At 43.3% G+C, this 23,719-nt stretch overlaps 1 protein-coding gene across 50 annotated transcripts in view; it reads left to right on the top strand.

The window, feature by feature from the left end:
• Positions 1 to 23,719, top strand: part of R3HDM2 (R3H domain containing 2) — a 170,046-nt gene that overhangs the window by 136,965 nt on the left and 9,362 nt on the right. For 10 of the 50 annotated variants that reach the window (XM_081594345.1, XM_081594341.1, XM_081594381.1 and 7 more), the window contains 12 exons: positions 302 to 410; positions 3,179 to 3,274; positions 6,155 to 6,186; positions 6,285 to 6,338; positions 10,871 to 11,103; positions 13,215 to 13,384; positions 17,924 to 18,025; positions 19,732 to 19,974; positions 20,322 to 20,448; positions 20,682 to 20,842; positions 21,273 to 21,427; positions 22,955 to 23,055. In XM_081594345.1, the coding sequence (XP_081450471.1) occupies positions 302 to 410; positions 3,179 to 3,274; positions 6,155 to 6,186; positions 6,285 to 6,338; positions 10,871 to 11,103; positions 13,215 to 13,384; positions 17,924 to 18,025; positions 19,732 to 19,974; positions 20,322 to 20,448; positions 20,682 to 20,842; positions 21,273 to 21,427; positions 22,955 to 23,055 (1,583 nt within the window). The remainder of the gene's footprint in view (positions 1 to 301; positions 411 to 3,178; positions 3,275 to 6,154; positions 6,187 to 6,284; positions 6,339 to 10,870; positions 11,104 to 13,214; positions 13,385 to 17,923; positions 18,026 to 19,731; positions 19,975 to 20,321; positions 20,449 to 20,681; positions 20,843 to 21,272; positions 21,428 to 22,954; positions 23,056 to 23,719) is intronic. The other 40 variants (XM_081594354.1, XM_081594347.1, XM_081594385.1 and 37 more) reach the window with 7 other exon arrangements.

Raw genomic sequence — 23,719 nt, forward strand, 5'->3', positions numbered from 1 at the left:
AATTTCTACTCTTTTTGAAGCCTTGGAGATGGATTCTAGAGGCATTGGCATTTTGTGAAGACTGGCCCCTGGCTCTCTTCACCTTAGTGATAGAATAGGAATAACGGTGGAAGAAGGTAAGTTATAGATGTATAAAGAACAGTCCTTGAGGATTTCGTTAAAACTTTCACATGACTTTTGGAATGCCTGACTTCAGAAATCTCCTGGGTGGGAGTTGTGGAATTTAAGAGAACTGTATAGGTCTCCTTCCTAACAGAAGAGTCTTTCTTCCCTTCCTTCCACATTTCTCTCCCAATCCCAGCCCTGAACAGAGATTCTCAGAACATATAAAGGATGAGAAGAATACAGAATTTCAACAGAGATTCATTCTTAAAAGAGATGATGCCAGTATGGACCGAGATGATAACCAGGTGAAGACTGGAAAGGGTTGGGTCTGTACAGAGAGATTGCAGTAAGAGAAACTGGGAGGGGAGAAGAGTTTTTGTGGGATGGAGAAAACTCAAAATATCTTAGTATGGAAGGAAACTCTTGAGCTACACTGAGTTGGCTTTAGCTTAATGTTGAGGATTAAGTACACTTGTTGAGCTAAATGCCACCCTCTTAGCCCCAGAGTGACATGGTGCTGAGGTTTGCTGGGTTTTCTCATTTGGCCTGGAACTCCCTGGTTCTGCCACTGACTTCTAACTCCACTTCATTTTGGGACAAAGCAAGGTCCCTCCCTGCTTCAGCCTTGATTCAACTGATGGCTCCATTCTTTTTTTCTTTAATAGTTAGGAATTTCTTTGGGAACCACCCAAAGCTACTTTTATCCCACTTGCACTCTTCCTGTCTCAGAGATAGCTTTGAACTGGGGAAATTGTTATCTGATTTACCCACTTGTAAAGGTGTTTCTGATCCCTTTCTGCAAACCCTTTATTCTTTTCCCAACTCCTTCCAACAAGGTGAGTGAGTCAGTTTGGCTTTTGATGCTTGAAACCTCAGGCAGTATCCCCATTTTTACCCACTCCTGTGGGAATGAGAAGTGAAAAGTCTGCCCCATCCCTTCATTTATGGGCCTGGCTTTTGCCCTGACTTCTAGCGCATCCTTCAGATAGTGATTATTTGGAGTTAGTTTCCTAGCCTCATACGGGGTTAAGATCCAGCCTGCTTCTGCTTGGCCTCCAAAGGAGGTTAGGTAGAGAACCAGGATTACAGTTTAAATAATATGGTGGGGTAAAGCCAATAAAGCCAATAACTAGTCTTGCTAATTCATGATAACTCTAATATCTTACCTCTAGAGTCAAAATTAGTTTCCTCTCAATATTTTCTGGTCCTGAGACCAGGACTTTTCCTGCTTGCTACTTGAGTATTTGAGGGAGTCCTTTTGAGAAAAGTGCCATTATCTATTGTGGACAAACATGCTGGGTCTGACTGAAAACAATGAAACATACAAAAGACAAATAAAATTTAAAAACAAGAAAGAGCCTTTCCATCCTGATGCCCTTCTCTCCATTTTCCCAAAACCCCTTTTCTGTGGATCAGGAATTATTCAGGCCTAGAGGCACATTGGGGTGGGATGGAATCTCTCCCTACTGTGAACTTTTCATCTCTCAGCTTCAGGCTTGATCCATAATAGCGTAGGCTCTAGGCACTTTCTGTCTGTGATATTAATAATAAACACAGTAATTGCCATTTCATTGAGTGTTTTCCCTCTGCTAGCCTCTGTTCTAAATACATTATATTCATTATCTCATTTAATCCTCTCCACAACCCAGTCTAGATGGGGATTATTAGCTCCGTTTTAAATATAAGTAAACTGAGCTAGGAAATGTTAAGTTAGTTGCCAGTGACATTACTTGGAGGTGGCAGAGCTGAGATTCTGCCTGACCTCAAAACCCATTATGCTTTATCTGTTTTGCCACTGGTTTACCAGTGCTAGGGGCTAAGGACAGTATAGCACTTGAGGTCCTATATCTTCTTGGCATGGGATTGGTAAAAAGGACATTTAGTAGAATTTACATTCTTTAGGCTAGTGAGAACTACATCTAGTCAAAAGTTGATACTCCTGAAATTATGCTTACTTCTGGCAATTGGTGAAGATCAGGAAGATCAGCCTAGACCAGTGGTCTCCTTGGTTGCTTCATCTGAAACTTTAAAAGCCTCTGGATTGAAGGTCAGAATCTTTTATAACCTGATGACATGCATTTGATGACTTACCTCCCTCAGAACACTTTGTCTTCAAGAGAAGTATGGAAAAAGGACATTATGTAACATCTTACCCAGGACAGTGCTCACAACTCCCAGGCTAAGAGAGGAAAAGATGGTGGTGGAGAGTGGGGTGGTAGGCTCGCAGAGGTGGTGGTCTGCCCAGCCATCCCCTCTGGTCGCCTCACTACATTTTTCAGAGAATGTAAGGTTCTCTGTCCTCTATTTCCTTCTTATCTTTCTATCACTGTACTTCTCTCTTTTCTCTACCGTACCTCTTTTGTCTGTTCCTTCTCTGTCCATCCTTCTTTCTGTTCTCCTTTTCTTTCTCTTTTCTTCTTTATGTTGCTGTGTTCTCTTTCTACTGTATATTTCTGTAAGCTCTCACTCTTTCCCTCCCTCCAGTAGCTGTAGTTAAGATGAGAAAAAATGCTTAAGCTCTGAGTTTAGCTTCACCCTTGGGCTTTCACTTGCAAGGCCCTCTTTGCTGAGCTCTGTGTGACTTGGATCTACAGGCCATGGCATCAGTGACTAAAGAAGGGATAAGGTCAGGTGCTAGTTCTGTAAAAACTCTTCTAAATTTAGCTCTGGTAAATACCTGTCTCTTCTCCCTTTCTAGCTTCCTCCTATCCCTTGCTTTCCCTCCAAAGCAATGCTGTTTATTCCATGGGCTATTCTGTTCATCCTTACTGACTGGAGAGTACCCTACTACATAAGGAAGCAACCATTAATCCTTATCAAAAGTTATTCTTGATACTCTGGTTGGGGGGGTGGGGAGCTGGTGAGGCCCCAACCATCCAGAAAACCTGATCTCCCAAACTGCATGGTCAGATGTACCCAGTGAAACCTGTCCAACACTGGAAATTTTATTTCTTTTTTTTTCCATTTTTTTGATGGCAACTATAAACTCTCCCGGTTTCTCTTCCTTGCTGGTGTGCAGTGAGCTTGCAGTACGAGGAGAACTTAACTAGCTTAATTCTGCTCATCGATCTAGATCAGAGTTCCATTGCAGGATGGAAGGAGGAGCAAGTCAATAGAAGAGAGAGAGGAGGAATATCAAAGGGTCCGAGAGAGAATATTTGCCCGAGAGGTAAGTGTAGCTTCTGAGAGTTGTCAGCCCCTAGCTTTTAGCTCTTAATCTTTGGAACTGTGAACGGAATGAACCCTCCATAAATGTTTTGTTGTTTTTTTCTGATTTTGTTTTTAACCAACATCAGCCAGCCCCATATTTGATCTCTAAAATTAAATGTAGCTTATTAGGAAGCTGCAGATTTATATTGATATTATCGTTAATGCATATGGCCTATAAAGAGAACAAGTGGAGTGGCTGAATTTGGTAGATTTGATTAGACTGAAAATAGAAATGGTTTTGGCAGGGCTTACGGAAGGGCCCTGGATCTTGCCTGTCAAACCCTCCTCCCGCTTACCCTCTTTCACTTCCACTATCTATTTTAGGCGTCTTTGCTTCTAAGTGGAAGACTTAGTGTCCACACAGCCTATATACATTCATCTTGTTTGGTCTGGCTCATTTTTAGGCTATGTTGGTGATTATCAGAGCACAGATGTGGCATCCATTCTCTGAGCTCCACATTCCACACGCACAGAGGGTACACTCACTATTCCATACAGTCTTGACCTGAATAGGAAGTCTCTTTCTTCCTATATTTCTTACCTTGTTTCTTAGAATAGGCCTGCTCCATGGGCCAAAAGGCAACATGAGTTATTATGGGCAACTTTATTCTTAAGAACTGTGGGTCATATCAGATATGCTTGGTATCCCTGTGTCTGGTGGCCTTTGTCTACCAGACTGAACAGAAGTATAGGAGGAATTCAGGAAAGGCAAGAGAGAAACAAATCTCCAGAAAATGTATGATCCAGATAGCAGCACCATCTTACAGTCAAATTAGCAAACGAAGAAGAGCCAGCGTCCCTTTGTCATCAAAAGATGGCCAATTCTAATCAATACTTAGATGCACACTGCTCCCCTCCCACTTCCCCACTCTCCCTCATCAAGACAAAAATAAATAAATAACATATCTTCTCATCATCACCTAGCTCAGAAAAATACTGTCTCTAACTTATAAAAAACCGAACTCCTCTGTGAACTTGTTCCATTGTCTTGGAAGACACAGTTGTTCCAAGGAGCCTCACTGTGGTCAGATACACAGCAAACCTTCTGGCCTTAAGTCTGGGGAGAAGGACTCTTCTTATGTCATATAGCCTTCCATTCTGAGTCAAAAAAACCCATCCTCCCAGTTATCCAACTGTGACCCAGAGAGGGTTTTTCTAACTTTATCTGAAAATCAGTTGAGTGGAATACTAGGGGAGTGGTCATTTGTACATGGCTACAGCTGGTGATGACCCTAAATTGTGGACAGGGCAGAATGGTGGAAGTTAATAGCAAACATTCATATAGTGCTTATTATCTTTCAGACCCTGTCCTTAACACTTTGCACACATAAATTTATTTAATCTTCACACTAGGCCTATGTGATAGGTTATATTATCTTCCTCATTTTAGAAATGAGGGACTGAGGCATGAAGAGGTTAAGTAACCTATGATCACACCACTATTTAGTGAAAGAGCCGATATTTGAATTCAGGCAGTCCTTGGCTCCAGAGTCCATGCTCTTAACCCCTTAAGTAAACTACCTCTCAATAGCTTGCTCTGCTCTGGGCTTTTTAAATTAAGAAGTTCCCATGACATCATAGCATAGCTACCTGTGATGTGCTCCTCTGCTTCACTGACACTTGGAAAATGACTGTTCCACCATGCCAGCCATTAGCAAAGCCATTCTGAAAGCACAAGTAACTTCTCATAGGATATTAGGGCTTACTATGTACAACACTGGAATATATCTATACTACCATAACAAAGGAAGCTCTTCTCTCCTTTTTCTCTGATATCTAGTCTCTCAAGCCTCTACTAATATGTGCACTCTTTGTTAAATCCTTATGGATTTATCATTTTCATGTCAGCACTTCCTACCTCTTGCTGTGGTAGAGGCATCAGGAACCTCAAAAGGTCTAGGCAGGGGAAAATGGCCAAAGCCTACTATATGCCAAAAAGTCCCATGTGGAGAGGAAAGAACCTGGCCAATCAAAGGGAACTGATTAAGGGTGGAGTTGTGGGTCGCAGCAAAGGGGAGGAAGAGGCAGTCCAAAAAGAAAGGGAAGTGGCAAGAAGGGTGTTTGGATGGAAATGCTGCTGCTACAGCCTTCTCTGGAGCTGAGCTATGTTTGGGAAAGCTGCCCCACTCAGGCTCTGCTCCGCATGAAGGTCCCTGTGCTCAGCAGTTGGACACTCTCTGTACCTTTTTCTAAGGCTTGGGAGTCCACCATAATGCTCACTTCACTCAGCTCAGTGGCTTTGTCAGGAAATGATCCCCAAAAGGAATGTTCCAGGCTTTTAATTTTCTCATTTTTTCTAGGCTCTGAAAAGTACCTGCTTCCCTAATTTCTTACTTTCCTTGGGTGTCAGGTCAGAATGTCTTTCATTTTGGCCAGCGTAGAGGACAGAAATGGGATAGTCATTGAAGATGATTTCTAAAAAAAACTATATTTTCTTCTCTTCTCTCCCTTTTCCCTTTCTTTGAATACTCTTTAGGACTAAGCACACCAGTTATTCTGCTCAGCTTACCTATAAAGAGAATAAATTTAGAACTAAAAAGGAATTAATAGTTAGGTTGATACTTTTCCTCTTTCTCCTTTCCATACTCCTACCTTCATTGACCTCTCTTTTTAAACACTCTGTGGGAAGGCTAAAAACTCTGAATGCGCTTTCCCATTAAAGGTGAGAAGTCAGATTGGGTGTGTGGGTGTGGGTCATCCTGTCCCTGCTCCCTCTCTCCCTGTTGGGGGGTGAGCTTGGTTTGAGGACCTTGGGTATTCATAGCATCATGGACACCCTTTTTGGTTATGCCATGCTGTTTTCTTATAAGTTATTTTCCGTTTTCTCCCCTTCACCTAGACTGGCCAGAACGGATATCTAAATGACATCAGGTTAGTACCACTTAGCATGTTCCCTGCTTCTCATTGAGCTTTGTCAGTGAGGTTAATATAATCCTGTAATGATGCTTTTCTTTGATGTTAACCAACAGACTCTCCAAAGAAGCCTTTTCTTCTAGCTCTCACAAGAGAAGGCAGATTTTTAGGTACCTCTGTGTGGTCTATATCTCTCCTTGTTTTTGTTTGTTTGTTTTTTTAATTTTATTTTGTTTTGCTGTAATCCTTTCAGCGGAGTAAGTTTGCTCCATGCATGGCTGCTTGTGGAATAAGTCAGTTTGTGGTTTTTGCAACATTGGATATTTTCCCCATTTAAAAAAATGGCTAGTGCTCGATGACTTTACTTTTATTGTTGCTGATTCTGTTGTAAGTCCTGGATTGGTGGTGAAGGGGACCAAATAAGTATGTTTAGGATAGGTACTGCTCTATTTCAGAAGTTTGCTGAAACTGAGCATTTTTGGAGGATTTCAGCATATATGTGAAAGTGAAAGTCATTCAGTCATGTCTGACTCTTTGTGACCCCATGGACTATACAGTCCATGGAATTCTCCATGCCAGAATACTGGAGTGGGTAGCCTTTCCCTTCTCCAGGGGATTCCCAACCCAGGGATCGAACCCAGGTCTCCTGCATTGCAGGTGAATTCTTTACCAGCTGAGCCACAAGGGAAACCTATTAAGGTAAAAGAACCGGTGTCTTTTGGCTGCCTTTTCTAAATCTATGGAAAGATGTAAAGAACTTATCCCTCACCCAGCATAGGGGAATGTTTTGTATCCTTAAGAAGGAATAATACACACACATATTTAAAAAAAGCATACGAACACCTCTGTCTGTGGTTTTCTTTTTAGCACAATGTAACGTGTAAGATGAGCTCAGAAATGCCTTAGAATGGACTTAGGGCATGTCCTTTATCTAATTGTCCATGACTTAATGTTGCTGAAAGCTACTGTACTAACTTCTCCTGTGCCTGATATTCTCCATTTTCCACAAAGCAGTTGTGAGCTTCTCCCTTCATCTCAGTCTCTCAGTCCATCCCAGACAATTACAGAGGCAATGTGAGAGAAGCACTTTAGGACCATACCCTGACACCGACTCATTTTAAGTATATACTTTCCATTTTACCAACAGAAAAACTATAGAGTACAGAAAACCTGACAATTTAATGCTAGGATTCAGGTCTCACCCTTTCCAAAGGGTTTATCTCTTTTCTCAATCCTAAGCTTGATGCTGCTTTTGCTTAGTTGCTTCAGTCGTGTCTAACTCTGTGCAACCCTATGTACTGCAGACTGCCAGCCTCCTCTATCCATGGGATTCTGTAGGCAAGAGTACTAGAGTGGGTTGCCATGCCCTCTTCCAGGGGATCTTCTCAATCCAAGGACTGAACCCAGGTCTCTTGCATTGCAGGTGGATTCTTTGCCATTGAGCCACGAGGGAAGCCCCCTAAGCTTGATAGGTGCTTACTAACACACATTAGTTACAGCTATCATCCTCAGTACTTTAGTAGTCCCTTCTCTATCACCCTTTTTAGAGCTAATTAAACCATGTGGAAATTGGGATAGCAAGATTTCCCCTTCTTGGGAAGGAGAGTTATCTCCCATTCCACATCTCTGAACTCTTTCTCCTAGACCAGCCTGCCCTGAGGTCCATCTGAAAGCCCAGGCAAAAGGGCTCTGCATCATCGGTGGTAGTCAAGATAGAGTCCCCCTTAAAAAAAAAATCTTACTCCGTAACCATTCCAGAATACCTTTAATAAACAGAACTTTTAAATTAAAACTGTGTGTGACAATGCGCAGCACTTTATAGTTGCCACAGTATACTGTATCTGATTGAATTCTCTGAATATCCTGATTTGATGAGTTGGTTTACATGTAAGAGAACAAAAGCAAGAGAGGTTAAGTAGCTAGCCAAGTTTACATGGCTGTTAGTGGCAAAACTGGGACTGACTCTGTCCAGTGTTCTTTTCATCACACTACACAAGCTGTCTATAAATATCATGCCTAATTGATTTGCTTATAAGAATGATGCCCTTATTAGTGCCATGGAGCATCAGACTGCATCAAACTGTGCAGATAATAACTTGAAGGAGCTAGTGAGCAGGTGCAGCCTTCTCCTGTCCAGACCTCCTTTTAAGCTACTGCTTTCCATACTGAGTTTTGATTAAAGATCTAGGTCATCTAAAATGCAGCTCCATGGACTCTTCAAGGGGTAGCTTCTTCCTCTATTTGGGTACTAGTCCAGAGCTCAAATGATTAGAAGCTGATTTTCTCTAACTTTTAAACCTTTCTTCCCAGATGTGTGAAATGAATACTGATATATCAGATTCCATTATCTACATTAGCAATAATGTGGATAATAATAATAATAACTATGGCAACTTCTCTGTTCTTTGGAAGATTCTACTCCACTGCTCCACTGATAAATAAGCTACTTGAGGCTTACTGATGCTTATTGCCACCTCTATCATAGGCCTCTCTACCCAAGACCAATAAACAAGACTTTTCACCAGCACTAAATTTGCTTATAAAAACTAAGTCATCTCCTGATTGTGCTATCAAGTGTGAATGTCTTCTGTCCTTCACCTCCATCTCACCAACACATACACAACCCAATCCAGTGCTTAGAATTAGATCTAGTAACTTTCCCTAATTGCCTTATTTTTAGTGAAGTACAAAGACATGACTAGAGATTAGCTTTAGTTGTAGAGAAATAAAATTGATTTCTCTTCCTAGTCCAGACTCAACTTAGATTCTCCAGCTCTCAGGGGTGTAGTGTACTAACCCAGGTTAGAAGATCATCAGACAGTCCACATTTGAGCACTAGGCCATTACTGTCTTAGGGGAACTGGATCAGTACAGAAGTGCTGCCAGTTTGGCTCAAGTTTCCCAGGTGTTTGGTTTAAAGTTGACTCATTTCACTGTCTATCCCTGGTAGGAAAAGAACGTAAATGGCAGAATTGCTCTAATAGAGAGTACAGTGTTTGATTTAGATATAAAAGGCCATTAGGGCTTGTCTTGCAAAATTCAAGTTCTAATGTCTAATGAGCAGCCTCATTCATTGCTGCTGCTGTATTCCCACATCCCACAGACAGACACATCTTTATTAAGTCCAGTCAGTAGATTTGAGCTGTTGGCTCTTATTTCAGGTTGGTTCTGTTCCTGGAGAGTCCCTGAGTTATTCTTATGTCTTGTTTCCCATTCTACTTTTGACATCCCCAAGAGAAAGGGGGTAAAGTATTGGGGAAACATGAATATTTTCCAGTCTTCTATTCTAACTGTATAGAGAGAAGCATTGAGGTTATATGTATCAATACATCTACTTAAGATTCAGAGAAATTAGCATGTCCCTAACCATCTAGGCCAGTGTATCGTAGCCCCCCATGATTGACTAAACACTAAAATAGTGACCCTAGCAGATATTTTGTCTATTTTCCCTATAGTATCTTTGGAATAGGTATTCTAATAAAGAAAAGTATTTTCTTTAATATTACCCCCTTAAGAAAAATAACTTTCTTTATTAGAATAACTCTGAGCCTGATGTCTTTGAAGAGCTGTGGACTTTGGGATAGAGTATTCTGTTTGCTTTGGGTGGGAAAAGGAGGGAACCCAAGCTACCATGATTGTTGCTCAGTTGCTCCCCGACATACATATCGAAATCTTTATAATTGTCATTTGGTTTTCTTAGGTTATTAGTTATTGGAGTGGTGGGGGATTTGAAAGGAAAATTCCTGATTGTTGATTGCTTATCAGTTAAGCGGCAGTAAGAGTCAACACTAAGGGTTTTCAGGCTAACCTCAGATAGCTTGAGGAGCACAGCGGTTTATAATTACAGTGATTATAGTATCAGTCTAACCCTGATGTTTCCAGAGTAAAAGAAGAGGATGAATCCCTTTTCTCAGTAGCCTTGTGCCTTACCTAGGACAACAGTGTTATTAATATGGAGGCAACTAGTCACAGTCAGCCCCCTCCTCTTTGCCATCCTGAGTCCTAAGGATATGTTTGCTTGATTGTGCTGAGGACATCAGCCTTTAGAGACCCTGGAATAAATTGTTCTCAGATACTAACACAAGACTTCCACAGAACAGATTGGGTTGATTCCAGACTATTAGACTGAGTTTTCTCTTTATCAGACTCAGTGCCCCTTTAGTCACTATACTCTTCTTCCCAACCCTGAAAAAGTGGCCGTAAGCAGCATCTCTGCTGGCTCAGACGTGTGTTATATGGAAGACCTGATGTGAGATTTATCCGTGTCGTTGGCTACTCCTGCCTTCTAGCAATAGTAACTTCTTGGAGTCCTTTTGTTTCAAGAACTCCCAGAAGGAACTGGTACCCCTGTGCTCCCCACTATTTCCTGCATGTGTGGGGTCCCTGCAGGGCCAGGGGAAGAGACTGCAGCCAATCTCAGCATCATGTACGTGGTTTCCCATCCACCTCTGGTCTACTATATTGAACTAGTTGCCAGCGCACTGTCTTCCAGATTTGCCTCTGTGCTCTTTGTACTGTACTGGATCTTGTTCTGTCTGCTCCCATCAAGTCTTGGTTGGCCAGCCAACTAACATGAAGTCAATGTCCATTCTCCCCACCCCTCACCCCTTCTCTGTTACTGAAAGAATAGAAATGAACTCTCTCCTAGCCCTTCTGCTGAAGTGGTAGGTGGGAGGTGCTCTGACCACTGTGGTCTCTGCAGGGGGAACCGTGAGGGGCTGAGCCGCACCTCAAGCAGCCGCCAGAGCAGCACAGACAGCGAACTCAAATCCCTGGAGCCACGGCCTTGGAGCAGCACGGACTCCGATGGCTCTGTCCGGAGCATGCGGCCCCCTGTCACCAAAGCCAGCAGCTTCAGTGGAATCTCCATCCTCACCCGGGGTGACAGCATCGGGAGCAGCAAAGGTGGCAGTGCAGGAAGGATCTCCAGGCCAGGTACCACAGCTTCTCTTCTCCGTCACTGTTTGTGTCTCTTCTGCAAAACATCACTGATAGTTACTTTTAACAAAACACTTGTCCCATATTGTGTCCCAGAAACCTAACACAGCCAGATGAGGGGAAGTTTGATTTCTTGGATCCATTGTCCTTTGAGTTCCTTCTTTGATTTCCTTTCTAACCTTTTTTCCTAATTGAAAAAAAAACTGATTGGGATTAGATTATTTTACATGATTTCCGACCAAGGCAGGACAGCCCTATCAACCCTGGTTCAGGTTGTGTACTAAAATAAGGATAATTCTGAGGCCCCTGGGACTATAAAGAGAGTTTGTAAAGTAGAGGGAACCTTAGATTTTGTAATTTTGTAATTAATTGGTAACAGCCAATAGGCTTGAAATTTTAAGCATCGCTGCTGCAACTACTTCTCTGGAGCCCAGTCACAGAGAAGGAGCATGTGTTCCACCTGCCAGCCTGGTGAGCACCCGTCAGCTCTCCTGAGCTGCTGTGTAACTTTCTCCATCAATTTCTGCTGCACTCTTAGCAGAGGGCCATTCAGCTCTTTTTACCCAGTAAGTCGCTATTTCACCATCCTCCTGCCTCTGAAGAATTTCTTGACCTTCATCCCCAAAGTTCTGTTGGTCTTGTCCTCAAAAGACATCAGTAGTAGCAAAGACTTTGCCTCTGTTTATGCTTCTCTGTTACCTCTTTTCTAATCCCACTGCCTCTGCCTTTATCCAAGCTGGTTTCCCTGCTTTATCTTCAGCTGACCGCGCTGTGCGGCTTGCAGGGATCTTAGTTCCCCAACCCCGGATTGAACCCGGACCCTCAGCAGTGAAAGTGCATTGTCCTAACCACTCGACCACCAGGGAATTTCCTATTCTCAACCCTGTTTTGAGCCAGTTTACTAATCTAAAACATAGATCTAATCACATCAGTCCCTTAAAAACATTCATGGTTCTGCATTTCTTGCATAATAAAATCCAAATTACTTAATATAGCATAACTTCCTGACTCCAGTTTGCCATCTCAGTCTTACTTTCAAACATTCATCCTCTCCTGACCCTCCAATCATCTTCTGAGTATGGCATTAGCTTTGTCTCCTCTCAGCCTGAAAAGTCTTCTGTTCATCCCTCCAACCTGTCTCTTCTGCCACTTCCTCTTTAAATCCTTCCCTCTAACCCTCCCAAGAGTTATGCTTCCTAATCTTTGCTTTCATACAACTTTATTCATGTCACTGATGCATCCTTTATCCTTGAAAGTGAAAGTCGCTCCGTCGTGTCCAGCTCTTTGCAACCCCATGGACTATACAATCCATGGAATTCTCAGGCCAGAAAACGAGTGGGTACCCTTTCCCTTCTCCAGGGGAACTTCCCAACCCAGGGATGGAACCCAGGTCTCCTGCATTGAAGGTGGATTCTTTACTAGCTGAGCCACAAGGGAAGCCCTTTATCCTTAATTGTAATCACGTGGATGTCCATCTCCATTGGAAGATCCTGTACTGTTCAAGGGCAAGGACTTTGTTTCCTTTACCTTTATATCCTCAGTTCATTGTACAGTGCCTCACGTAGTACATATTCAGTAAAAGTATTTTGTGTAAATGCATTCATGACTTGGACAGCCTAGAAATGAGGAAAATAGTTGGATGATGGTTGTGTGTGGGGTATGTGCACAAGCATGTACTTGGAGGTTGCCTTCAGCAACTTTTATGAGATGCTGTGAGTTGAGAAGAAATGAAAAGAGAAGACAGGTCTCTTGAGGGACTAGGGATATATACCGTCCCAGGAAGCAAACATTCATTTTTCCAGCTGTCTAATCATGATGGACAAATTCTAGGCACTCCAGGGGTTCATTTTCAAAACTAAACCTTGACAGTCAAGATGGCTATGGACACTGGGGAGTGGAAACCTGCTAAGATGAGGATTCCCATCAATAGGACATCTGAAATGCATCTGTGCTCATGCATGGATCTCCTAAGACAGTGGGAAATAGCAGAAGGGGAATGATGAGGAAGACAGCAAGGAAAGAGTCAAGCCCTACGACTGGGCCCTCCAGGGATGGTATGTTCATGGCTTGTGCTTTACAACTCTTGCTGGGTCTCTTCTTTGCCTTAGGTATGGCGCTAGGTGCCCCAGAAGTGTGCAACCAGGTCACCTCATCCCAGTCTGTCCGGGGCCTTCTCCCTTGTACTGCCCAACAACAGCAGCAGCAGCAGCAGCAACTTCCTGCTCTCCCACCCACGCCTCAGCAACAGCCATCCTTGAATAATCACATGATTTCACAGGTGAGTCAGCAGTCAGTGTTGGAACCCCCCCACTCTGATTCAAGCAAGCTCTGGAAGTACAGTCATGCCTGTTGTACTGTGGGTGACAGGAAAGATCTGTTTTTGGAGACATTCCTCTTCCCTCCCCCACTTCTTGTTTGTTAGTTGTGGAGAGAGAGGAGTAAGGGCAGAGGTTTGGCCAAAGGGCTCTTAGTAGAGTCAGCCTGGAAGGTTTTTTTTTTCTGCTTTGTATTTCCTTCTCTTCGTTCTGGGAATTGTCAGCAGGATCTTTTACCCTGTCCCATATTTCTGCTGTACTCTGTCTCCCTCTAAATCCTGTGTAATTTCAAGATGATTTTGCTTCCTACATCCACACATGGAGCTTGAAAAGATCGCAGCTCCCACCATAGTCTAGCTGAATGTATTTATACGACTGTTGAGCCATAAACAAATATTTATATATTGGGGTTTGGAGAAAAGTAAATAACACTCATCAAGACTCATGTGCCATAAGCACATGCTCAGTCGCTTCAGTTGTGTCTGACTCTTTGTGACCCCATGGACTATAACTCGCCAGGCTCCACTGTCCATGGGATTCTCCAGGCAAGAATACTGGAGTGGGTAGCCATTTCCTTCTCCAGGGGATCTTCCCCACCCAGGGATCAAACTTGCATTCCTGCATTGCAGGTGGATTCTTTACCCACTGAGACATCTAAGAAGCCCAACCACAAACCTCCCCCCAGTGTTGTCTTTGTTTCCCATGCCATAAAAGAGCTCTCTTTCTCCTTCTGTTGTTGGGCTGTTAGACATTGGTACATACGGGTTTGAGAAAGTTTTGCTTTTGTGGAGACCATGCAAGTGATCAGCATAAGAATCAGATCCTATTCTAAACTGGAACCTCCTACGTGTTTTAGGTTTAAAGTCTCCTTAATACTCTGAGGAGAACTGTGCTGAGATCTTCACTTACTCTTTTCTTCCATGAATAGAGCCTGCACTTTCTCCTGAAGTATTCTCTGGTAGTCAGGAAGCCAATATGTCTGTACTTTTTTCAGTCGCAGTTTAAGTTCTCGTTTCACTTCCAGACTCTCTTACCTCCGTACTCAATTAGTCCAGCTTGGCCTCAGATAGAGCTCTTCCATAGGTATAAGAGGAAGTCCTAAACACTGATACCCCAAGGATTGGAAACTAGAGAGGGAACAGTCCAGAATGGCTCATCACTACCCCATTCAATATATTGGAAAATGAAACTAGAATAAAGAACAGTGAAGATCTAGAAAACTCTGCTTTGTAGCTTCACACACATGCCAGTCATTCCAAGTCCTTCATCTCAGTCCCTAATCAGTTTCTCTATAGTCCTTTCTTTCTTATTCTACCACCCGCTGTCTTTCTACCACCTCATTCTCATTCACATCAGCTTACCTCACTCCATACTGAAGCATAGCATGTGTGTGTGCTTTCCCCCTCTGTGTCTTAGTTTAGACCTGTAAGTGAGTAAACTCTGAACTTCTCCCTCTGGCCATCCCCTGCTGTTTCTGTGTATGTGCTTCACTTTTTTAAGGTCCCAGTGTATTTTTTGAGTTTTCTAAAATGTGTGTATTTTAATACAGTTCTGTTTCCTTGTCTCCCTCTTAGTCTTCCATCTGTCTCCTCCTTCCATCCATATCTAGAAACAGACAGCAAGAGTGGGAGGGGGATAAAGAGATAATAAAGAGAATAGCCATTTGGAACTGAAAAACTTTTAAATAGAATGTTCAAGTGACTGGCCCTAAATCCCAGACTTTTACTCAGATTCTTTCCGTGCTTCTTGAGTCATGAGGGTCAGTGGGTCGGTTGTTAGTATCGACTGATCATCTCCAGGCAGTACAGTGCTAGATCAGGTCCTGTACATTGGGGACAGAGGAACATTATTTGTTACAGAGATCTCAGAAATTTATTGGTGCACTTAATTGTGTTCACAAACTCCAAACTAAAAAATCTTATGCTGGTTAATTTTGGTGTCTCTGAAGCACTCATGGTAGCTGCTAATATTATACCAGCACCACCCCACTATATATATCTCATTTTCTCTTTATCCCTTTCTTCCTCTTCCTACTGCCTTTTTATTTCTTCCTTTCTCTTTACCTCTGTCTCTCAACACTGGTGGCTCCAAACTCAAGTTGTTAAACCCCAGAATACTTACCATTTCATTTCTCGGTGGTATGTAACATGGGATGAAGGAAGTGACCACACGCACACACCACTGTGCTTACCCTAAAGGTTTTCCTTTTGAAGAAAAACCTTTAGCTTTGTAGCAACAAGCATTTGCCCCAGGCCTGGGGGACAGTTCTGGATAAACTATGCTCTTTCCCTTCTTGGCAGCCCCTGCTGTTAGAGCAGGCTTCCATATCACATATCAATAGAACGGTTGAAACCAGGGAGTGATTGTGAGGATTAAAGGACCAGTGGCTACCTTTTGCCCAATTAACTTAGAGTAGACCTTTTGAAAAGGAGTCCTCTGAGCCTCTCCCTGGAGTCCAGTCAGGATCCAAGAGCAATGATCTAGCCCAGAAGTCACCAGTAGGTGGCAGTCACATCCCCCAGGGCCAGTCTTTGGTTTCCCTATGGTTCTTCAAAGTTCCCTAACTGGAGTTTGAGACTCTCCAAGAAGAGAACTGTAGCTGAGGATAGTGGTAGATTAACTTAAAAATAGCACTGAGAACGCTTGCCTTTACCACTCCCTTCCTCAGTCAGGAGAGGCTGAACAGAAGAGCATTATTTCTTTTCTCTTCACCTTTTTTTTAAATTAATTTATTTTTTTATTGAAGGATAATTGCTTTATAGAATTTTGTTTTCTGTCAAACCTCAACATGAATCAGCCATAGGTATACATATATCCCCTCCCTTTTGAACCTCCATGCCTCTCTTCACTTTTTATTCAAAACTCACAAACATGAGGAAAAACAGGCAATTATTTTACCATTTCACTGCCCATTGTCCCCCAGAGAATGTAAGACCTGAAATATGGCAGGCCATCCCTCAAGAGGAAGAAATGGATTAGGATCATAGAAAATGGGCCTAAAAGTTACCAGCACAGGTAGCTCATGCTGAGCAGCTTGGCCAGCAGTTATATTTGGAATGTCACCAGCTTACAGAAAATAGGTGTGCCAGAATTGCTGAGAGCTTATTTTCAAGGCTTTGGCAGTGTCTCATTCAGGTCACACAGTCGATTCTCGGTAACTGTTTCCAAGATGACTTACACTGTATTCAGTGCAGATATCAGGAGTATTCTCCATATTGGGAGTTTTCTAATTTTTGGACTGTCTGCCTCTGGAGCTGTTAATCCCCTCTGAAAGGGTCTCCCAGGAGATATATGGCAGGAGAGTATTGATGCCTTGGTTCCCCCACAACTAACTCTTAATACTCTAAATTTGAAAGGAGGAAGGAGAATTATACAAACAAAAAAATATTTACGTAATTGTTTGACTTCTTCCTTTACCTTTTCCCTACTGCTAGAGTGGAGTGGAAAGAACATATGTCAGGCAAAACTAGGTTCCTGTCCCTGCTCTGCCACATTAGCTGTGTGATCCTGGGTATGTGATTTAATTTCTCTGAGCCTTACTATCTTAATTGCAAATACACATTATCTCCCTATCAGATAATTGTGAGGTTGTAATGAGATGAGTGTGTGTAAATGAGCAGTGTATATCAGTGTTATTTCCCCCTCTCTTCATAGGGCTCCAGAAGCTATGACTGGAGAGCTGATGAGGTGATTGAAATGACTGGAGGGGAAGAAGAGAGAAAAAAATAACTCCCCATTAGTTGGTTTAGAACACACCATATTCCTAATAAACAAGTCCTCCTGCTTGAGGCAAGTGAAGGAACCCAAGGAACAAAAGCTAAAACTAGGCTATTTATATTTTATTCCTAAACCCCTCCCTGTTTGCTTATGGGAGCATTTTTAATACTGCCCTCTCAGCCTGGAGAAGCACAGAAGAATCATGGAGTAGGAGGAAGTAGCACATGAACTGGTTTATTTTTCCTTCTCTGCCCTCGGGAGGGAGATGATCCTTGTGAATGAGCACTCCTTCAAGAGAGCTGTGGTGTGAAGCCAGGAGCCTGCCTGGGAGAGCCGAGTTAGACCTTGGATGACCCTTCCTACAGAAGCAGGAATCCCTTCTCAGGGAGGGTTATGCTCCCCAGGAATCCTGTGCCTGGGAAAAACGCTTAGGGAAAAAGCTGTGTTTAGAATTGGGCGGCAAACCCTGGCTCTGAGAGTCCTAAGATTGTATACAGCAGCTACAGAGTTCTGAGTGGCTAATGGGGTAGAGTGTCTGCAGTGGGTCTGTACTGATAGGGGAGATTGCCTGTTTGTCAAAGATGTGAAAGCTGGAGACCAAGTCCTGAACTTGGTCTCCAGCCTATTCAGCTGCCTTACTCTTCATGCGAAATTTCTTTTATGATTAACCTTGTTGTTCCTTCCCTTTCCTTCCCCTTCTCTGCCTCACCCCCACCCCGACCCCTGCCTCTCCCTATACCTCCCTTTGCTCTTGCCTTTCCACGTGTCTCACTGCTGGTCCACAGCCAGTTCCGGCTCTGCAGCCCTCTCCGCAGCCTGTTCAGTTCTCTCCAGGCTCCTGTCCCCAAGTCCTTCTGCCAGTCTCTCCGCCCCAGCAGTACAACATGGTATAAATTCCATTCCCCCTTTTTGTCTTGTTCGTGTGTTGCCTGTGTCTATGGGCATGTCTGGGTCAGTCTGTAACAACCTTGCAAAGCAGTTATGCTGTTTTAGAGGACCATTGTTAGGAACATATTTCTTCTTTAGGGGCCGGCACAGGCTGAACTATACTTCATTTCTAGTAACCTCCTCACAGTACTTCAGGCATCAAAGATGCCTAAATGTAAGACAGAGAACAGAGTTTCAGGAGGGGGAACAAAATCAGATGTTGATCTAACCTGGGCTCCTCGTCCTCTCTACCATGTGCATTCTTCATCTCATCTGCTCCCAGGCCATGTTGGAGGAACCCAGTTTATTCTGCACTGTAGAGAATGATTCTCTATAATTTCCTTTAAGAATAAAAACACAGTTGCAGATTTCTCTGGTACCACTGGTAAAAGCTTCAAATGTTTCCCTGTTTTACATAAAAAATATCCTCTTCTGTTGTATAGCATGTGCTGTTTAAATTGTACCCTGACGACAAATCCTTTATAAAGATCTGGTCTGTCTCATAGTTGGTGACTTCTATCATGGTTATAGGAGCCCTGACTTTTTTCAAATATTGTGTTAATCACACCTGTCTGCTTTTTCACTAGAATCCCTTCTTTTCTCCCACCTCTTAGCTCCATACTGAAAAGTTCTAGAATATGAACCTCAAAATAGTAACTGAAATCCAGTGCTCTTGTCATCTGTTCCTTCCCACTAAGTTAGCAAAATAGGTAAGAGCAGATCCCTGAAAATTGAGTGAAACCACAGGAAAGTACTATCTTTTATTTCTACTAGTTTCGTTTGCAGAAGAACTTCTGCTCTGTATGTGTATGTGTATGTTGATTACTATCCATGGAGCAAAAGAGATGAGAACGTTAACAGACTAACCTATCACCATACAAGTGAGAGATGGAACACCCTCACCCTTGCTGCTTGGAGAAGAGGGCTGAGAGAGAAGGCAATTACAGATTAGTCAGTCAGTCTCTCTCCTCAGCTCAGCTGCTCACCCTGGCCTCCTTTCAGAGGTGAGAATTGGAAGTGGTTTCCGAAGGGCAGGAGAACACTAGGCAATGTCAGAGAACAGAGGTGGAAATGACTTCAAGAGGGAGTAAGGAGATAAGCAGCAGGAGCTGGGATCCCACCAGTCTTTCCAATGCATAGGCAGAGCTGGGGAGCCACATGAACCTACCGATCATCCACACAAGGTGTTACCTGGGTCCTTTATTATAAAAATGAGATTTATGACAACATATAGGCCCTTTGCATGGTTGGAGGCATGAGGAAGACAGGAAATGGAAAGACTTAAATAGTCTTTTTTTTTTCCCCCACTAGTTTGTCCTGTTTTTTCTATATATAGAAGTTGTGTCATTGCTCCCGTCTCCCCAGGACTAATTCTAATAAAGATCATAATCACAGTGGCCATTGTTACCTCATATGTGGTAGGGAGACTGGCTCTGGAGTTGGGCTTCAAACAGCTTTCGATTCATAGCAGTTTGAAACACCACATGACAGAGGTTTAGGGCTAAAAAGTACCTCCCAGGGCACAGAGGCAGGAATATCCCAAATTGGTGTAAGGAAGGAAGGTGGTAGAGAGGGTTACTATTTCTGTCTGTCTGTCTGTGTTGAAGCCAAAGACCTGGGGCTTGATATGACCTCAGTCCTTGGGTCTCCCCCACTCTCTCAACAGGCAGATGATCTCAGCAACCCCTTTGGACAAATGAGCCTTAGCCGCCAAGGTTCTACTGAAGCAGCTGACCCATCCTCAGCTCTGTTCCAGTCCCCACTTATCTCCCAGCACCCTCAGCAGACTAGCTTCATCATGGCTTCTACAGGGCAGCCCCTCCCTACTTCCAACTATTCCACCTCTAGCCATGCACCACCTACTCAGCAAGTCCTGCCACCCCAGGGCTACATGCAGCCCCCACAACAGGTGAGTGGCTTAAGTTTCCAGTCTAAATCATGAATTCAATTTATCCAGTATTATAAACCTTCTTTTTTCCTCTAGTTTAGACAGACCAGAGGAGATACCTGTCCGCCACCCACCTCCATTTCCCCACCTTTCTCTTGAGAATTGTCTTTCTAGTCAGAAGGACATCTATCAAATAAGACAAGTCCTTCCTCTTCTGTTTCAAACTTGTACACTAATGCTGCAATTGCAGACCCAAAATATTTCTGTTTACAGACTTCTGGAATTGACTGTGATGTATTTAATAGTTAGGGGATTTTGGGGGCTGAATTTGAGAGACCTTCTCATACATCTGTTTCCTCTCACCATAGATCCAGGTGTCTTACTATTCCCCTGGACAGTATCCCAACTCCAACCAGCAATACCGACCTCTGTCTCACCCGGTGGCCTACAGCCCCCAGCGTGGTCAGCAGCTGCCTCAGCCATCCCAGCAGCCTGGTAAGAGGAACTGCTGATGTAAGGAGGCAGCGAGTAAGGGAAGGACAGAGACTGGGAAAGAATTACTTTCCCTGTTTAAAAAGTGGTGGGGAAGGGGAGTAGCAGCCAGAATGGTTAGAGTCCTGAAGAGGAACCTGTGATCTCCAAAAAAGAAGGAAAATTACTAAGAGAGTGTGACCTCCTAAATATTGTTGAGGCTATGCTGATGTCTTCTCTGCTTTGCCTGTCCCTAGGTTTACAGCCCATAATGCCTAACCAGCAGCAGGCGGCTTACCAAGGCATGATTGGGGTCCAGCAGCCACAGAACCAGGGCCTGCTCAGTAACCAGAGGACCGGCATGGGGGCCCAGATGCAAGGCCTGGTGGTTCAGTACACTCCACTGCCTTCTTACCAAGTGGGTGCATTCTGAATGGGGAACCACCCAGTCCTTGGGATGAGGAAAAGGAGGACAGTTCCCACGTCTGTCCTTGAGTCTGACAACTCGAACACTAAAACACTATTCACTTTACCTCTAGCACTTTTAGGTTTTCTTCCTCTGAAAGAAGTTCCAGAGAGTCTGAGAAGAGTCTTTATTTAAATTGTTTGGTCTTTATACCATGCAAATGAGTATATGCCCAGAAAAGTAGGATCTAGAGGAAATTAGGCTCCTTCCTGTACATCAGATGCCCAAAGGTGATGTTTGGAGGAGGGGGAAATGGAGGTAGCACTAAGTGTTTCCTTTAGGTGAGGAGAGTAAGAGTGTCCCTGTCCAGTGATGACTAAGCTGTTCTTTGGATGACTTCATTGCGAGTAAAAGTGGTCATTCTCTTCTTGTCCTCACCCAGGTCCCAGTGGGTAATGACTCACAAAATGTGGTCCAGCCACCTTTCCAGCAACCCATGCTGGTCCCTGCAAGCCAATCTGTGCAGGGGGGCCTCCCAGCAGGGGGTGTTCCAGTGTATTACAGCATGATCCCGCCAGCTCAGCAGAACGGTACAAGGTGAGGGCTCCCAGAGAGATGGGGCACATCTCCCGCAGACCTTTAGCAACTGTTGCACCATGGTTTTTATTCCACTGGAAAAGAAAGGCGGGGTAAAGATCCCAGGGGTAGAGACTTCCCCGGTGCTCCAGTGGCTAAGACTTAGTGCCCCCTGGGTTCAATCCCAGGTCAGGGAACCAGATCCCACATGCCTTAACTAAGACTTGGTGCAGTCAAATAAATAAATGTTTATTTTTTAAAAAGATCAGGGGTACCCCAAAACAGGTAGAACATGAGGGAGTTCATTCTCCTTGTTAATTTGATATTTGCATAAGAATTCATTAGCAGGAAAAAATTCCTGCTTCAGAAACAGAGACTATAATTTCCCCCAGTTTTTGTTTTTCTAATCAATGGGTTTTAGAACTATGAAACAGAGACTGCTTATTATTTTTTAAAAAAGCAGTTTGATGTATACATACATAAATTTTTCCATGTACCTCTGTACCCATGGATGAATCTGAGGTGTTGTCTCTATATGTATGTTTATATATCTTAGTATGTTGTTGTTGTTTAGTTGCTAAGTCATGTCCAACTCTTTGCGACCCCATGGACTGTAGCCTGCCAGGCTCCTCTGTGGGATTTCCCAGGCAAGAATACTGGAATAGGTTGTCATTTCCTATTCCAGGGGATCTTCCCGACCCAGGGATCGAACATGCATCTCCTACATTGGTGGGTTCTTTAGCACTGAGCCACCAGGGAAGCTCGTATATCTTAGTATAATGAATGTAATTTTAGAGATAGAAGTTTATGTTAGAAATATCTAGTCCACTCCCCTTGTTTTATGTTTTGTCCTTCTTCTATAAATGAGGAAATTCCAGCTAGGGCTATTAAGAAACTTACTCAAAGTCGTACAAATAGTTAGTAGAAGCAGAGCTGGGACTAGAACTCAAGTCTGGGCCTATGTCGATGTATTTCTTTGTCTCTCTCAGTGTACATATATTTATTTCTGTCTTTTTTTTTTTAATGTGTCTTGAATTTTGTGAGATTTTCCCCTAGTTTTCTTTAATTGATGATCTGTGTTTGCCATTAAGAAAATCTGAATCTCCTTAGTTGTTTTTTTTTGCCTGTCTCTCTAGCACTCTAGCCCTGTGTGTCTGTTTCTGGCACTCTGTTTGTGTTTCTGTTGTGTTTCTGAGAGAAAGAGACAGAGAGAGAGTGTGTGTGTATTTGTGTGTGTGTACACGTGCGCATGCACTCGCACGTGTTATGTGTTTGGTGTTTCTACACTGTTGGGAAGAGCATGTGTCACTAACATTCCATCTGTAGCACTGATTAGCAGCTTCCTAATTGAAAGGTGATCAAGTACAAATATATATAATTAACTTTGAACTGATGAGTGATTTTAGAAATTGCATGGCAAATTGATCTGGGAATGGCTTGGAGCTGCCTTGGCTTCCCACAGGGAAGGCCCAGGAGGCAACAGCTGTCTGCCAGAGCTGTGTTCCTCCCTCTACCGCTTTACCACTCCCCTCTTCTCTATCTCCCCAGCCCTTCTGTGGGGTTTCTGCAGCCTCCTGGCTCTGAGCAGTACCAGATGCCTCAGTCTCCCTCTCCCTGCAGTCCACCACAGATGCCACAGCAGTACTCAGGTAAGAGCATAAAGAATGGAGGGGTCTTGGGCACTGGTGAGAGCAAAACACTGCTGAAGGACTTGTGCTCTAGAACTGGGTAGGGCAGAGAAAGTTCAGGGATTGGCTCTGTCTCCAGCTGTAACTTCTTCAGGAGGAAAGACCAAAGTCCTGGCTGGCTGGTGTTTTCCAGAGGTGTTGAAATTGACCCCCTCAAGAGGTGAGGTGGTTTGCCTGAAAACTACCCCTGGGGAACCACATGTCGATTGGGTTGCTCGTTTCCTTTCTCTCTCCTTTCTTTCTCTTTCTGCTGAATCCAGCACTACGACTGGATTACAACTCACATGCCTTTACAACATAAAGTGCTTATATCTCTGTCTCTTGCACTCATTCTTCCTATAAATAGCTTTTCTTTTCTCTTGGGAGTGTGAGGGAGGCTCATACAATGCTTTTAAAATTGTATCTTAGATTTGTTTAGCAATTTTTCATTTGTACTCACATACATTGTGTCCTTTTAATTCTCTCCACAACTTTGTGAAGAGAAAATTTAAGACTCAAAAGAGGGATAAATTTTGTGTAATGTCACAGTCCTAAAGCTTGAACTTGGGTCTTTTCACTTTCTGTAACCTCTGCTACATCCTCTGACACATTTTCAACGGGTTTCTGTACTCTGTTCCTTTCCCTC

The sequence above is a fragment of the Giraffa tippelskirchi genome, chromosome 4, assembly GCF_054371585.1.
Source record: "Giraffa tippelskirchi isolate mGirTip1 chromosome 4, T2T-mGirTip1v1.2.pri, whole genome shotgun sequence".
In the NCBI taxonomy this organism is placed as follows: Eukaryota; Metazoa; Chordata; class Mammalia; order Artiodactyla; family Giraffidae; genus Giraffa; species Giraffa tippelskirchi.